Source organism: Alexandromys fortis, unplaced genomic scaffold, assembly GCF_014885135.2.
Source record: "Alexandromys fortis isolate MF-2015 unplaced genomic scaffold, M_Fortis_MF-2015_v1.1 scaffold_20, whole genome shotgun sequence".
NCBI classification, from domain to species: Eukaryota; Metazoa; Chordata; class Mammalia; order Rodentia; family Cricetidae; genus Alexandromys; species Alexandromys fortis.
Genome location: NW_026067903.1, coordinates 8,578,610 through 8,595,338, shown reverse-complemented (window position 1 = coordinate 8,595,338; position 16,729 = coordinate 8,578,610). Strand labels below are relative to the sequence as shown.

Sequence of the window (16,729 nt, the reverse complement as noted above, 5' to 3'; positions counted from 1 at the left end):
GACTACGCATGGCCCAGCTCTTCCCGAGTTTGTGGAGACTTCTTTGGGAATGGATCTTATGCTCTTCCTGCCCGGAACAGATCTTAAATCTTTGCTGTTTACCTCCTGGTTGTGCTTATTTTGGTTTCAAAACCAGCAGGGGGTTTTGTTGCAGGCTTGGTAATTTTCAGGTTCCTAGCCTAGAACCACTCTGTATACTCTTTCACCTTCTAGACCCAACCCATTCTACCTTCAGACTACCTGGACTCTTCCAGTCCCACCGTCACCTGCCAGTCTTCCCTGGGTGACTGCAGAGCGCCATCTGCACCCTCAGCATCTATCCTGCCTCTCCTGTGAATCCTCAATACAGGATTTAAAGTACCACAGTAGATCGCACAACGTCTCGGAAACCTCCAGTGGCTCACCACAGAGGAAACAAGGAAAGTACCAAGTGTGTGTAATTTTTTCAAAACCCTAAATCAAACCACAAGTCAGGGGCCACCTTGTGTGTTTTTTCCATGGCTCATTCCTTCTCCTTTGAATCTGCTTAAGTTCACTTACCAGTGAGATGTTTCCTGAACAGTTTTAAAAATGAGTGTACTTGGTGCCTACCTGTAATCCCAGCAGCAGAAGGCTGAGGCAGGAGGACCCTGAATTGGAGGCTAACCTAGGCTACACAGCAAGATGCTGGCTCGAAACAAGAAGTAATTCTAGGGCTGGAAAGACCTAAGTGGTAGAGTGCCTGCCTAGCATGTGTGCTGCCCTGGGTCTGAGTCCTGCACCGTCCTCCTCCTCCCTTCATTTACCACACTGTCCTAATGGGTAGTTTCATCTGCTTATTTGTTCCCCAATACTATCCATACAGCCCATTCTCCATGTCTGAGCAGTAGAGGGACAGGAGCACTTAGGATTACTGTCACATCTCATGTACTTCAGGCAGCTGTGAATAAATGAATGAGATGCAAAAAAATTGTAAATATTAGAAATATACTTTGATAATAATCTACTTTATTATTGACTCCTGTCTAAATTCAAATTATGAAGCAGTTTTATAGTGTTTTAAATATCATTTAGTGATGATGTCAGCACGTTAAAGAACACTGTTACCTCTTCAAGAGAGCCTCAGTGAAATTTCCCTTTCTTGTCCAACCAAGGTTCAGCGGCTGCCTACTGCAGCCCATGAGATCTGCTGTGCATGCTGTGTGAGCTGCTGGGAGTTAGTCCCTGACCTCAGGCACACTAGACAAACCTGAGCCACACACTTAGCACAACAGCTCCCTGATAGACTATCAGCTGATAGACTATCAGTGTGCACCACGCTTGGATGTGGAGTCCCTGGCAAAGAAATGCAAACGTTTCTTCTTGCTCCACAGCTGCTTAGCTACTTTCAAGGCTGCCTTTCTTGCTGTTTAGCAAGCTCCTGCAAGTGTGTTTAAGGTCAATCGTGAGGACTATAGCCTTGACACTTTAACATAAAATGTTAAAGCAGCCTGGGCTCCATAGACTCCAGCTTAAAAACAAACATACACAGAAGAAAATTAAAGCACAGTCTTGGTTGATTTTGCAATATAAATAACACCATATCTACTTAAAAAAAAAAGTCTCAGTGAGGCTAGGCATGGTGGCATCCCCTGGAAGCCCAGCTCACAAAGTAGAATAGAGGGACACCTGGAGGTCATTCTGGGTGCGCAAGAGCTCCTCCAGGACCAGCACCTGGGATGGAAGCTCGGCCCTCATGTGCTCTAGGGAAGGGCCAAGGACATATATACACAGTTCAAAAAGCTACAGTAAAAAACTGATTTCTAGTATGGATTGAGAAACACGGAAATTCTATTTCATACTAAATGATCCACTCTCACAGAGAATGGGCAGAATCCAAGCTACATCCTTGTGTCTTCACCAAAAAGGAAAAAACTGCAGATTTTGAAATTTGAGGTTTAGTCTTTTGACAGGGTTTTACCACAGGGTAATCTTCCTGCCTCAGACTCTGAGTGCTGGAACCACTGGCATGCCCAGCTAGAAAAATTCTTCTGTTTTGTTTTGTTTTTTTAAGACAGGGTTTCACTATGTAGCTCTGGCGGTCCTGGAACTCACTGTGCAGACCAGGTTTCCCTCGAAAGTCCTGGGATTAAATGCATGCACCACTATGCCCACCGAGAGAAATACGTTTAATATTGACAAATTATGACTCAAAAATTATATATGACATTTCTGCACAAATAACATGAAAAATACATATCAAGATCTTATTCTTCCACTGATAAAAGATTTTTACTGGGGCTGGAGAGATGGCTCAGTGGTTAAGAGCATTGCCTGCTCTTCCAAAGGTCCTGAGTTCAGTTCCCGGCAACCACATGGTGGCTCACAACCATCTGTAATGAGGTCTAGTGCCCTCTTCTGGCCTGCAGACATACACACAGACAGAATATTGTATACATAATAAATAAATAAATAAATTAAAAAAAAAGATTTTTACTTACTCGCAATGGAACTCCAACACTTAAGAACTAAATATATCACACCAGATATAACCCAATGAAAAACTAAAATGAAGACAGGCAACGTGAAACTGATTTTTTTTTAAGAGTGAAGGATTATTCCTGAGTAGACTAGACCTTCAACAATGTCTCTTGAAAAGTATACATACAAAAAAGCCCAGAAAACCTTTAAAAATAGGTTTGCATGAATATACAATATTCAAGTATTAAAATAAGTTAATTCTATGCATATATTTTCCTATTTCAAGTCGTACAAAAGGATGAAAGGGATGGAAAGTTTCACTTTAATTGTTTGAAAGAGGTTTTTATTGTAGCAATGTGCATCTCTAGTTAGAGCAAGCGTAGAGCTGCAATGACAACACAGAACCTTACTGGCTTGAATATGTTTCTATAATCAATTTCCATTAACCCTCTGATACCCATAATCAATGATCTCAAAGATATATTATACATTAGGGTCACATAACACACAGAATTTCTGGAAAAAGCTGAGTTATGGCACCTTTTATTCATATTCATTTTCATTCCTAAAAAAATATACTAGATCCATTTGTACAGTACAAATAAAGAGGGAAAACATACAACAGTCAAGAGCTTTACACGTTTTTCCTTTTAAAAACTGATTTTAACCTAAAGGCATGAATTCTAAGTTAGCTGGAAAAACATGATTTCCATTAATCCATTCCATAATTGCATAAATAGAATGATTTATGTTTGCACTGGTAAGTTTTCTGTTCCTTTCATTCAATTTTACACAACAGCATGAAATACAAAGCAAATACAAGATTCTGAACACAAGAAAGAATACAGCACATCAGACACATTTATCCTAGATCTCTGGTCTCCTTTAGAAAACAAAGGATTCATTTTCCTGAGTCTCTTCAAGGCCACTTGATGTTGTGTTGTAATAGCTTTAATTACATTTCCTCAAGACTTCTTCTAATAGCTTCTTCTAATTCCACATCTGCATTTAAAAACAGAACTTTAAAAAGGGCAGGCAACTAAGCATGTGTTGTTTGTGATTTTATCAACACATTTCTTTCCGAGAAGCAGAGTCAGAATGGAGGAAGGTACAATGCAATAGAGTTCTGAGTCTTCTGAAATGTGAGAATCTGGATATGACCCCAAGTCAACTTTACACAAGCACTTAGTGTGCCAAGGGACAGGAAGGCATTTCTCTGCAGGGCAGGGATGCAGAAACTCAGCAGACCGCAGCAGCACTGGCATGCTACTTACTTCAACACTGAACAGCATCCTAAGAGTCAGGATGAGACATATAAGAAATGGACACAGTGAGTGGGACGGGATGGCTTAGGGGGCACCTGCCACCAAGCCTGACACAACTTGAAAGAACAGGAATCCAGATGTGGCAGGACACGCCTCCAACACCAGCTCTGTGAGACCCATAACATGGGCTACAATGAAATACCAGCTCATCTGGTGGGGGTAGGGTGGAGAAAGGGTTGGTAAAAACAGGCAGATGTCTGAGTTTTAGGGCCAGCCTGGTCTACAAAGCAAGTCCCTGGCAAGTCAAGGCTACAGTGAGAACTTGTCTCAAAAATGAATTAAAATTTAAAAAAAAGAGAAAAGAAAAAGAAAAGAGGCAGGAAGAGGGAAGGCGGGAGGGGACAGAAACAGCAAGGTAATATTATGAAGTGCTATTACATTTACTTTTTTTGGTCAACTATACCTCAATAAGGCTCAGGGAAAATTAGCTTAGATTTACAGCATCTAAAGCAGAATGATACTGCTGATATAGAGCAAAACAGCAGCAGAGCCGCCTCAGAAGCAGAACCTTGCATGTATGGGCACCTGGCTACAACAAAGGCAACCTAGGAAAATATGCTCTTTTCAGTAAATGGAGGTAAATCCTTTATTCCCATCACTCAGGTGGCAGAAACAGGTGGAAGTCTGTGAGTTCAAGGTCATCCTGGTCTTCAGAGCCAGTTCCAGGACAGCCAGGATTAATAAGGAAACTCTGTCTCAAAATCAAAACGAAAAACAAAAAAACTACTGTTATCAATCAGAAAGCACAATGGTATTCCAAAGGATAAGACAGTAGGAAGACCAGAGCATGGGAGTTTGAGATCAGCCTTAACAGTCCAGTCCAGCCCTAACATAAAACAAATCGGCTAGAGAAACTGACTGAGTAGTTAGCAGTGCTTGTTGCTCTCAGAGGACCTGGACTTAGTTACCAGCACCCACATGATGGCTCACAACCATCCACAGTCCATTGGGGATCTGAGACACTTTCTTCTGACTTACATGGGCGTGAGGCATGTACATGGTGCATATACATAATACATTCATACATGAAATAAAACAGATCTTTAAACAAAACCAAAAAGACCACATGGCACTATTCTTTTTTTTTTTTTTTTTTGTTTTTCGAGACAGGGTTTCTCTGTGGCTTTGGAGCCTGTCCTGGAACTAGCTCTGTAGACCAGGCTGGTCTTGAACTCACAGAGATCCGCCTATCCGCCTGCCTCTGCCTCCCGAGTGCTGGGATTAAAGGTGTGCGCCACCACCGCCCGGCTCACATGGCACTATTCAATGACAAAAAGAAGCCAACCAAAGTCACAGAGTGGGAGAACATATCTGCCAGACACAAACTAGTGCCCACAGCGAGAAAAAAAGATCTTCAACCCATAAATTATATTTAATGAAATATCAGTATGATGAATTTATCAATTTGATAATTGATCCAACAGGAAAAAATATCTGAAAAGGCATGAGAAAGGTAATATTTATCTAGTTAGTAAACATTACTCATGAGGGGTAGGGATTGCATGCTCAGGAAGCCATCGCCTGATGTCCTGAAGCACACTACACAACAACAAAAATATAACCACACATACACTGTAACTGATCAAAAAAAAGTAAATTAACCCACAAAGGTGAAAAAAATCCTCATTAAAAAAAACATATTGGCCGGGTGGTGGTTTAATCCCAGCATTTGGGAGGAAGAGACAGGCAGATCTCTGAGTTCGAGGCCAGCCTGGTCTAAAAGAGCAAGTTCCAGGTCCGCTCCAAAGATACAGAGAAACCCTGTCTCAAAAAAAAAAAAAAAAAAAAAAACAACAAGAAAAAAAAAGGCACAACTATTTGACTAAGATTAAAGGGACTGAATGACTCAGGTGAGGAGTTCACATCTGTTAGCCCACTCAGGAGACTGAGGCAGGACTGCCATGGTTCAAAATTGACCTGGATTACAAAATGAATTCCAAGCTTGCCTAGACTACAGTGTGAGACTGTCTCAAAACAAAACAAACAAACAAAAAATCACTTCCATGATCAGTGAGGTTGTCTTATTACAATTAGTAACAACTGACACACACACATTGGAAATATGGTAAGTTCAACCTCAGCCATCCTGTCCTAGGAATATATTCCCAGAAATAAGAAGAGGTATATGCCAAGAATTATGTATGGCATGAGAAAGAACATAGCTCAATCACATCCATCAAAATATATAAAGAAATTAAATATCATTCGACAAGCAATCATTTAATGTTGAACACCATATTAAGTTCTGATGAAGGGAAGAAAAGAACTTCATCTTAACTCATCGGGGCTCTCAGTAGAGATGAGAATGCAGACAGAACTATTTCGGGGGCACCTGGAACAGTACAGTCGCAGCTTTCTACAGACAGCAGCTATAGCCATAGCTTCAGAGAAATTCAGCCATGCATAGTGTAAACCTGTATTCTCAGCTATAGGGGGGCCGAGGCAGGAGGATTATGAGTTCAAGGTTGCCTAACCAGTATGGAAGACCCCATTTCAAAAAAACAAAACCAGAAAATCAACAAGAAATGGTATTTGAGCTACTTATTGTGTAGAGGAAAGTAGGGAAAGGTGATGAGAGGAAAATGGAGGAAAGATCATATCCCTCCTGTGCAGGGATACACTGTGGACTGGATGCTGTCATCAGAGAAGGCATCACCAGGAACTGAATCAACCACTTTCACAGCCCTTGGATGTTCTTCTAGGAATGGACTTCATGCTGCCACTTCAAGGAACTAGTAAACAGTTTAAGGTATCTTCTTTTGGATTCTCTCATTTCTTAGGTTTCTGAGAGGTCTCATGTAACCCGCTCGAGCTTCCAAATCACTACATAGACAAGGATGTTCTTAAGTGTCTGACTCTGTTTACCTTACAACAAACTGTAAGCTGGTACACTGGGCTAGCACTTTACCAACTGACCTGTGTCCCAGCATGTTATCTGGACCTTTTAGCAGAAATTCTTTCCCCAAACTAAGAACCATAAAAATATCCAATCGCCTAACTAAAACATACATTGCAAAAATAACAAAATGGGGAGGTTCTGAAACACACTCAGATGCACATGATTCAGATTTACCAAGTTAGCCGAAAGTCCACCAAATCTCAGTATGTGGGTAGTTAAAATTTACAATTTTGACTGGCATTTTTCCTGGAATTAGTCACAGGTTTTTGAATAATGTTTGCAAAAATCTGAATTCCTGCTCAGCTATGTTAATCTTTCAGTGGTCTTGGCAAACCACTTGGCAGTACTTCCTGTTTTAACTCTACTAATGTTCTTTCTCTGCCTAACTCATCATTATGTGAATGCTAACTACAGACTTAGACCTTAAAGATCATGTTGGGAAAACTTGTTGGGCAAGCCATTTGCTTCTAAGTAGGTTATGGATTTTCTGCCAACTTCATTAGCCTGTGACTTGGCTATAAGAGAAAAAGACGACAGTATGGATTTATTTAAAAAACCAATTCCACCACCACATGCTCTGGGAGACTGATTAAATCAACTGGGCTGTTTCATCTGTGTGTTAAGCCACATTTCCTTTCCCACGTCCGGCCTCAGAGCCCACTGCTGTACAATGTGATGTAAGTGAACACTGCTTCCCTTTCGTCAGCAGATAATATACCCTGAACTTCATCAGTGCTACCTCAACTATTTTCTAAGTTACTTACTATTCTTCCCTGATTATTAAAAAATATAGTCTATTATAGAAAAGTTAAAATTAAAATAGAATTATTAGACAAGGAAATAACATGTTAAGTCACCAAACAGCCCCCTGGCCTATGGAAGGAAAAAGCTTTTCAGTGAAGGAGGAAAGTGGGCTCTTATGGTGGTCTGAATAAACATGGCCCTGCAGATCCACAGGGAGTAGCACTAGGAGGAGGTGTGGCTTTGTTGGTGGAAGTGTGTCACTGGAAGTGCTCTCTGAGGTCTCAGATGCTCAACACAGGTTCAGTGCTTTAGTCTCTTCCTGCCATGCCAATCTGGATGTACAACTTTCAACTACCTGAACATTTTATCTGCCTTTTTTTTCCTTTTCCCTTTTTGGTTTTTCAAGGCAGGGTTTCCCTGTGTAGCTTTGGAGCCCGTCCTGGAACTAGCTCTTGTAGACCAGGCTGGCCTAGAACTCACTGAGATCCGCCTGCCTCTGCCTCCTGAGAGCTGGATTAAAGGCGTGTGCCACCACTGTCTGCAACACTTTATTTGCAAGCTAGGCACTGGACCAGATGTGGTCAAATGGCTACAGTGTGTCAGTGTGCTCCAGCCTTCTACAAATAGGGTTACTTTTCAATCAACTTCTGGGTGGAGAAAACCGTTTAGAAGGACCATGGAGAAAGTGAGGCATAAGGAATTACAGAGTATAACACACTCAAGTGTGGCAGGGATGAGCCCTTACCCTCGGTGGATCTGAGCTCCTCTACTGCTGTGTCCTTTACACCAGTGTTGTCGTCGCTGTCACACTCTGGAAGACACAAAGGCGTTTAGAACACGTTTCTAAAAACTCAGTCCTACATCTCCTATCTCAAACAGTGTTCTCTCTTCTCCTCTATGTTGTTACTGGATTTTTTTTATTTTTAAACAGAATTTCACTCTGTAGCCAAGGCTGGCTTCAAACTTACAGAAATTTTCCTGCCCCAGGTGATGCTTGCCACGTATCCTATTTTCATAGACTTTTCTCATACCAAGGTTATGCATTTAGGACCCCACTGCTAGCCCCACAGGGCTTGTTGGTGATGCTTACCTAGTAATATTAAAAGTTGACAAGGTCTCCAGTATTTTCAAATCACAGGTAATCATCTTTATAAAGATAATAAAAAGCCTTAATTGACAATGATACCACAGGCAGAAACTCGTCTAACGTCATACAGACTTTTATGAGCCTTGAGTTTCTATAACTGCCATGATTAACCAGCTATTGGAAAAATCACTTCTGGTGTGATCAAGTGACCTTGTTATTTATTTGGCTAATTACTTCTAATCAAATTTAAATGGACCTGTATCAATGCATCAACATACAAGCATCTGTAGGAAGACACACACATGAATAACATGATATATCATTTGAATTGAATCAAAGTCAAAATAACTAATAAGTAGTACTTGCTTCTGCAAAAATCTAGAAAAAGACTAAAAGTTCACAATCATCAATAGGTAAAAATTGAATTTTTTTATTTCATTAAATGCTTCAAATATTTCAAGCAGTATTTTCATTTTATTTAGTTTTTTTTTCTCCCCAAGACAGGGTTCTTTGTGTAGTCTTGGCCGTCTTGGAACTTGCTGTGTAGACCAGGCTGACACTGAAATCAGAGAGCCACTTACCTCTGCCTCCCGAGTGTTGGGATTAAATAATTTCATTTATTTTTATTTATTTGTTTGTTTGTTTTTTTGAGACTGGGTTTCTCTGTAGCTTTAGAGCTTGTCCAAGCCTGTCCTGGAACTAGCTATTGTAGACCAGGCTGGCCTGGACTCACAGAGATCTATGTGCCTCTGCCTCTTGAGTGCTGGGATTAAAGGCGTGCGTCACCACCGCCCAGCTCATTTAGTTTTAAAAAACAAATTCAGCCTCTAAAGTCTAGAGTCTAGACATTAAAAACAAAGAGAGAAAGAGCTGATGAGATGCTCAACTGATAAAGGTTCTTGCCACCAAGACTGACAACCTGAATTTGATTCCTGGGGCCACATAGAAGAAAACTATCTCCTGCACATTGTTCTCTGACCTCCACAAGTGAGAGTGTGTATGTGTGTGTGCAAAACCACAAATAATAAATAACTATAATGAAGTCTATTTTAAAAGAGAGCAAAAGGAGAGAGAAAAAAACCCAAAACAAAACCAATGAACAAAACACAACAAAAGAGCAAAAAGGAAATATCAACAGGTTTCTGGTACCACAATGTAAAGTCTAGGCCTCCCAAATCACATGTCCCAACACTGCAGGGAGACTTTCAGTTTGAACCACATGCACAACACGCACAAGGCTACCAGACTTAGACCAGGCTCTTTTGCCTCAACCAAGCTATCCACACAGCTGAGAACATCACAGACACTCTACTTCCAGGCCTCTATACAGATTAACTGTGGGGAAGCAACAGGCAGATTGGCCTTTTGACTCAATTCGTATTATTTAACATAATATAGGTCATGTTATTGCCACAACAGTTTACACAGTCATAGCACAGGTGAGCTTTTATATCTACTTTCAAGATGGATTTCAAAGTCCATCTTGAAAGTACAACTTTGACTCTATAGACACCAATTATACTTAACACGGAGTAGAGGAAAGGGGGTGGACAAGCAGCCAGGGCTGCTATTGCACATCTTAAGAGTTTCAGGCTACGTACACAGCCCATTGCAGTGTCTGAAGTTCTATACAGTCTCAGGGGCCTGGAAAGACAGGAAGGTGAGTTTAACTGCTCGACACAGATGCTAGGGCACTTGATAGCTGTTGTTGACTGCTCAGCAGAGCTCTCACAACCTACTTCTATCCTCTGAGAGAAATAAAGAGAATTCTTGAATACAGCTTCAAAAAGACAAAATTGGATATACTGCATTATGTAAACTGTACCATCATTACTCTATAGCAAATATGTCCCTCTTCACTCTTAAAGCACATGGCTAGAGCCAGCAACTTACAGTGTGTGTGGGAGAGAGGATGGGGAATCTCTCCATCAGGAGAACTGGCTTGTACTAAACAAGTCTCACCCACTAGCAGATGGCACCGATGAAAAGAAAACCAGTGGCCACAGGCAGGTAATTTCAGCTTTCTAAACCCTGCTTCCTTGCCTCTAAAGTGGAGATTTGTGTCACAGCGTGCGCGTGCGCGCACACACACACACACACACACACACACACACACACACACATATAAATAAATAAAAGGGGGCTGCTCAGAGGTTAAGAACACTGACTGTTCACTGACTGTTCTTCCAGAGGTCCTTGAGATCAATTCCCAGCAGCCATGTGGTAGCTCACAACCATCTGTAATGGGATCTGGTGCCCTCTTCTGGTGTATGTATACATAATTAATAAATAAATCTTTTTTTTAAAAAAAAAGAGGACTGAAAACCATTAGATGTTATTAAATGTATCTAAACTCGTTAAATGTTTAAGCAGGTTGACTAAAAAAGTAGCTAGCATATTGGTTATAACACAGTCTATCCTCAGTAAAGCTAGTTCACTGAGAAGGTAGGTGACAAGTGCACCTTCATCCCTGAAACAGGAAAGCTATGCTAAGAGATTTCTGAATAAAATGTAGAAGGACTAAGATCAGCCTATGTGACACCTCTAATTAGGATTACCAGGAAAAATGACTGAAATATTCTGCTAAGTTTTTGTTTCTTACTGTTTGAGCAAGGGTCTCATTAAGCCAGTCAGCTCTTTCTCGGTCTCTTGAGTTATGGAAGTCACAGGTGTGTAGTACCACTACTCCAGGCTTTGTAGCACCTTTTAAGCAGAGTGCAATTGAAAACAGAATTGAAGCTGGGTAGTGAGGATCTCTGTGAGTTTGAGGTCAGCCTGGTCTACAAGAGCTAGCTCCAGGACAGGCTCCAAAGCCACAGAGAAACCCTGTCTCGGCAAAGAAAACAAAAAACAAAACAAAACAGATACCATCCATGTGTCAGGGATCCTCTTGCCAATATTCAAACAGTTGTTTCTGGTTCTACAGGACTCTCTGCTCAATATATACCATGTTTGACCTTGGCAATGTTATGTTTCTGATATGACACTCAATCTTCTATTGTTAGAGAACTTCTTGCTGTTTTACCTACAGAATAAGCTGTTCAGGGCTAGAGGCAGAGCCAACTAAGAGTGTCTGACAGCATGTGCAAGGTTAGCTTCAAGTCCCAGCAACACAGTAACAGAAAGCAAAAGCATTTGCACTGTAGTTCTGCTACCATGGTTAGAGCTTGGTATGGAGACAAATCTGAAGCTTTTATGTAAAACTATCCACTCATGTTTGAGAAAGCTTTCAACAGATGCTCAAAAAGCTCCACTGAATCCCCTCTCCCAAAACTACAGTCTTCAAACAGTTGCCATAAAGTCTACAGATAGGAACACCCCTCCCACAGCAGCTATCAATGCCAGTAGCTCTGCAGCCAGAGGTAGGACTTCATCCTTACCTCCCATTTCCAAGCCCTGTGCATCTGCCACAGCAGCTGTGGGTTCATAAGTGCAGCTACCCTGTTGTGCTGGAAGACAGCTTCCCTACAGTCCTACATCACCTATGGCTCTGACCCTCCTCCTGGCCCCTCTTCTGCAATGATTCTTGTTATTTTTAATACTTTAAAAACACAGTGGCTAGGAATATTCCCTTTCTATGACAGGTCTAAAAAAGACAGTATGATTCTCTGACCATCTAAAGTGCTTTATATACAGTGCTACACATATTTATACAAATCACCAATTCTTATAACCTAACAGACATAAAAATAAGGTTCAAAAAAAAAAAAAAAAAAGGTAGAGTAACCTGTCTCAGAACACTCAGCTAGAGAGTTACAAAGCTTGCCTTCAATCAAACTCCATGCCTTTCCTTACTTGAGTTGCAGTCTTTGCATTCTAAGTTCCCCCCAAAGCAGTGAGTTCAAATACATTCTGAGCACAAGCAATGCGGAAAAGGACTATGAAGAAGGAGAACATTCATGAGGCCACTCTGTGGTCGCTTGACCTCCAGCCCAGGGCACCCACACAGACCTACTCACACACAGTGCTCACTCCAAACAGCAGCAACACAGACAGATCTCACATTCTAACTCTCTAAGAAACAGTCCCAGAACTATAGCATGAGAGAAGAAAATGAGATTGCTCTTGTGGCCAAGGAAAAATAGAGGTTGCTGAGGACAGGAGTGATGACAGAGAGAACAGGGTTTGTTTGCTATGTTTTTTTTTTTTTTTTAATTTTTGATTTTAAAAGAAGGTCTAGCCGGCTGGTGGTGGCGCACGCCTTTAATCCCAGCACTTGGGAGGCAGAGGCGGGTGGATCTCTGTGTGTTTAAGGCCAGCTTGGTCTACAAGAGCTAGTTCCAGGACAGGCTCCAAAGCTACAGAGAGACTCTAGTTCGAAAAACCAATAAATAAATAAATAAATAAATAAATAAATAAATAAATAAATGTCCAGATAGAAAAATTAAGTGGATGAAAATAAAAATTAGAGAGTAGGAAGATAAGAACTAAGGTAGGGTATAATATGGAAAAGCACATTTTCCTTTTTAATCTTGTATCAATACTGTGACTTTTGTGCACACATTAGCCAAAGCTGGCTGTCAACTCCCACTTCCCTTTGGCTCAGCCCCTAAGGGCTGGATTATAGTCATGTGCCACCACACCCACCTTCATTACTGTTTCAAAAGTATAGTTGAGTACTAACCATGGTGGCACACACCTTTAGTACCTGCACATCAGAAGTGGGTAAAAGCAAGAGGATCTAGGTTTCAAATCAAACTGGGTCATGAAGACCACTGTCCTCTCTCCCCCCAAAAAAGGATAAATAGAATCATAATTTATAGAATCCACTGTGATTGCTGACTAGAGTAACATTCTTCATTATGAGTTTTCAATTAAAATATAGCTTCAAATATGTTAAAAGGAAATATCTAGAGACAGAGCTGGAAAATGTTAAACTATACAATAACACTCTCGAGAAGTATCAAGTTTCCACTGAGGCCATTCACCAAAATCTTCAGATCTTTTTCATCATTTTTGTTTTACTTGAGACAGGGATTTTTTTATTGTTATTTTCAGAAACAGGGTCTCACTTTGTAGTCCATGCTATCCTGGAACTCACAGACATCCTCCTGCTTCAGGCTCTCAACTGCTAGAAGTACCAAGTGTGAATCACCATAGCTGTCTACTGGGACATTAAAGTATCATTCTTATTCTCTCTTCATTCATATTTTTGTCAGAAATTAGGAAAAACAAAAAATTCCTGTAACTACTTTCTTTTAAAAATATGGGGTGGTGAAACTGAACATTAGTATTCCTAACCATGGACAAACTCACAAAAAGTACCAATCACAGCAATAGGAGGAGGAGCCTACTCTACCCAAGGACTTACAGGTTAATCAGCACTTCCCCACATCATGGTCAACCTCTCAAAGAGCCTCTCAACTTTCCTTCAAGGTATCGCTTTATTTTTTGCTTTCTTTATCTATTAACACCTCACTTTCTGATAAATTGGATGCATTCAGGTGGCAGACTATACTTTCTAAAAAAATCTGAAGATAAATTTGTGATTTCAGAAACAGAGTAAAGATATGAATTCTAAGCTTTAATATGCTTGAAGACATTATACAAAAGGATACTGATTTTATCTAGTAGAATAAAGAAGGCTGTGGAAAATTAATGTGAATTAATCTTCAGTCTAAAATACAAAAGAAGGGAGGCACAATGCCAGGCATGACGGCCTATAATCCTGGAACTTGGGAGGAAAAGACAGGAGGATTAGCACTTCAAGGCTAGCCTCTGCTACATTAACCTGTACCAAAGAGAAGTTCAAGGCTGGTCTGAACTATAAGTGACCCTGATAAAAACAAATGAACAAGCATGAAAGTACATAAGAAAGGATAAATAAGACAGCCGTATGAAAGCACAAAGGTTTAGGAAGCAGACAACAGTTCACTAGCAGACAGCAGTTTATTGGTTTCTCTCAGCAGTGAAATCTCTTCCTCTTGGGTGGTCTGCACTGTGATGGCAGCTGCATACCTTTGGTAGTATCAGATATGCTATTTAACAAGGCACACATCATGTCTCCTTCTAAGTGGTGAGGGTTGAGTATATGAGCCGGCCTCTGAGTCTTCTTAAATTGATTCTCTAGCTCCAGAAAACCTTGGTCTCCTGAGAGGATGGTGAAGGGGATCTGCTTGGGCAGTTGCTCATCTAGTCGGCCAGCCTACGTTGTAACAAACAGCACTGGTTTTTAGAAATCTGCAAAAGTTTCAAATCTATTTCACCATGAGCACATATAGAATATTCCCTAGCCAACCTTCATAAATGAAATAATATAAACTTCATCAAATATAAGATTCAATAACACAAGATAAGCTACGTGTGTACCATAAGGAAAAAAAAAAAACCCAGCCAAACTACATGTACCTACACACCTATATGAAGGAGGGACCTAAAAGGCCACCTATTCATGAAAAGGCAAATAAACCCTCACAGGGAAGACGTACAAAAGGTTAACTGTGTGATTCAATCAAAGAAAGAAAAAAAAATCTCTTGAGGCTGAAAGAGCAAGTAACATGCTTGTTAAAGCATTCATTTATATTATATGAGTGACACAAAACATTCAAGTAGAGGACTTAATATAAAATAGGTCCTGGCTCAGTACTTTCACTGGGTGACTGGCAGAGGCAGATGCAAATGCAAATTCTACCTAGGACTACACTGATTGATACAGTGCATATCAATTTCAGATATTAAACTGTGAAAGCACATTAGTAACAGCAAGTAGAGTATCATCTTTACTATTTATTCCATAAAAAACTGAATCTGCTATATATAGATAGAGATCTGGAGGACTGACATAAGCAGGAATTAAGCGTGAAGTGGGTCCTTGACAGGCTATATGGCAGTAAGTAGACCCTGATGCAGACAGTTTTATAAAACCAGCACTGAACAATGAACTATGCTGCCACTACAGTTCAAGTGGGAAGAAATCCAAATGGACCTTGGACTGACATCAGGTTTTGAACAGAACATCTACTTACATGCATACATATGGCAAAATCAGCAGCATCTTTTCTTTTACTACAGCGAGGATGAAGAAAGAAGCATCCGATTCTGTTCAAGTAATTGTAGACCTTACAGCTGAGTGGAGGCTTCCAATTGGTGTTTCCACCTATTGAGTTTAGAAAAAAATGTGATAGTCAAGCAGAGAAAAGACCAAGACCCTTTTCAAGGTAAAATATAAGCTGTACATACCCTGTTTCTTTAAAGTACTAACTGCAATGTGAAAGAACTAGCCCAAGATGTAACTCAGTTACTAAAGTGTGTGCCTATAATGCACACAGCCGTGGGTTTGACCTCCAGCACCACAGAAAGCAGGCCTGGTGGTGCATTCTCAGAGGTATGACCCAGAGTTCAAGGAAAGCCTCAGCTAAAAAGCACACTGGAGGCCAGCCTGAAGCTATGAGATGCTGTCTCAATCCCACCAGAGGCATCACCATCTTGTTGCTTTACAGTTTTGGGGATGGGGACTGGCTCCTTTAATCTGCCTATGCACATACAAATTTATGTGTTAAAGATGGCTCAGTGGTTAAGAGCACTGGCTCAGCTAAGCGGTGGTGGCACATGCCTTTAATCTCAGTACTCAGGAGGCAGAGGCAGGAGGATCTCTGTGAGTTCAAGGCCAGAGTGGTCTACAGAGAGAGTTCCAGGACTGACTCGATAGCTGAGAAACCCTGACTCAACCAACCAACCAACCAACCAACCAACCAACCAACCAACCAATTAACCAACCAACCAACAAAAAAGCACTGGTTCTTCTTTCAGCCAGTCTTGATGTAGGAGTGTCTTCTATCTATCTGTTGCTTTCATTGGTTAATCAATAAAGAAAACTGCTTAGCCTGATAGGTCAGAACATAGGTAGGCGGGGAAGACAGAACAGAATGCTGGGAGAAAGAAAGCAGAGTCAGGCAGATGCCATGCATCTCCTACACAAGACAGATGGAGGTTAGACTCATGCAGGTAAGCCACAGTCAAGTGGCAATACAGATAATAGATATGGGTTAGATCAATATGTGATAGTTAGCCAATAAGGGACTGGAGATAATGGGCCAGGCAGTGTTTAAATGAATACAATTTGTGTGTTGTTATTTCGGGTGTAAAGCTAGCTGTGCGGGAGCCGGGCAGGATGAAAAGCAGGCCTGCTCTCCTCATCACTACAGTCTGATTCCATCACACCACAACTGTCTAGAATTCCAGTTTCAGGAAGCCTGACACCCTCTTTTCATCACCATGAGCACTAGCAGACAAGCA

General features: G+C 40.9%; 1 protein-coding gene across 5 annotated transcripts in view; it reads right to left on the bottom strand.

The window, feature by feature from the left end:
• Positions 1-2,129: 2,129 nt before the first annotated feature.
• The window catches only part of Znf451 (zinc finger protein 451), a 57,240-nt gene continuing 42,640 nt past the window's right edge, over positions 2,130-16,729 (bottom strand). For 3 of the 5 annotated variants that reach the window (XM_050134609.1, XM_050134612.1, XM_050134611.1), the window contains 4 exons: positions 15,460-15,590; positions 14,453-14,639; positions 8,153-8,218; positions 2,130-3,441 (listed from right to left, as the gene is read on the bottom strand). In XM_050134609.1, the coding sequence (XP_049990566.1) occupies positions 3,395-3,441; positions 8,153-8,218; positions 14,453-14,639; positions 15,460-15,590 (431 nt within the window). In that variant the 3' untranslated portion in view covers positions 2,130-3,394. Of the gene's footprint in view, positions 3,733-8,152; positions 8,219-8,497; positions 8,554-14,452; positions 14,640-15,459; positions 15,591-16,729 lie in introns of all 5 variants that reach the window. The other 2 variants (XR_007590485.1, XM_050134610.1) reach the window with 2 other exon arrangements.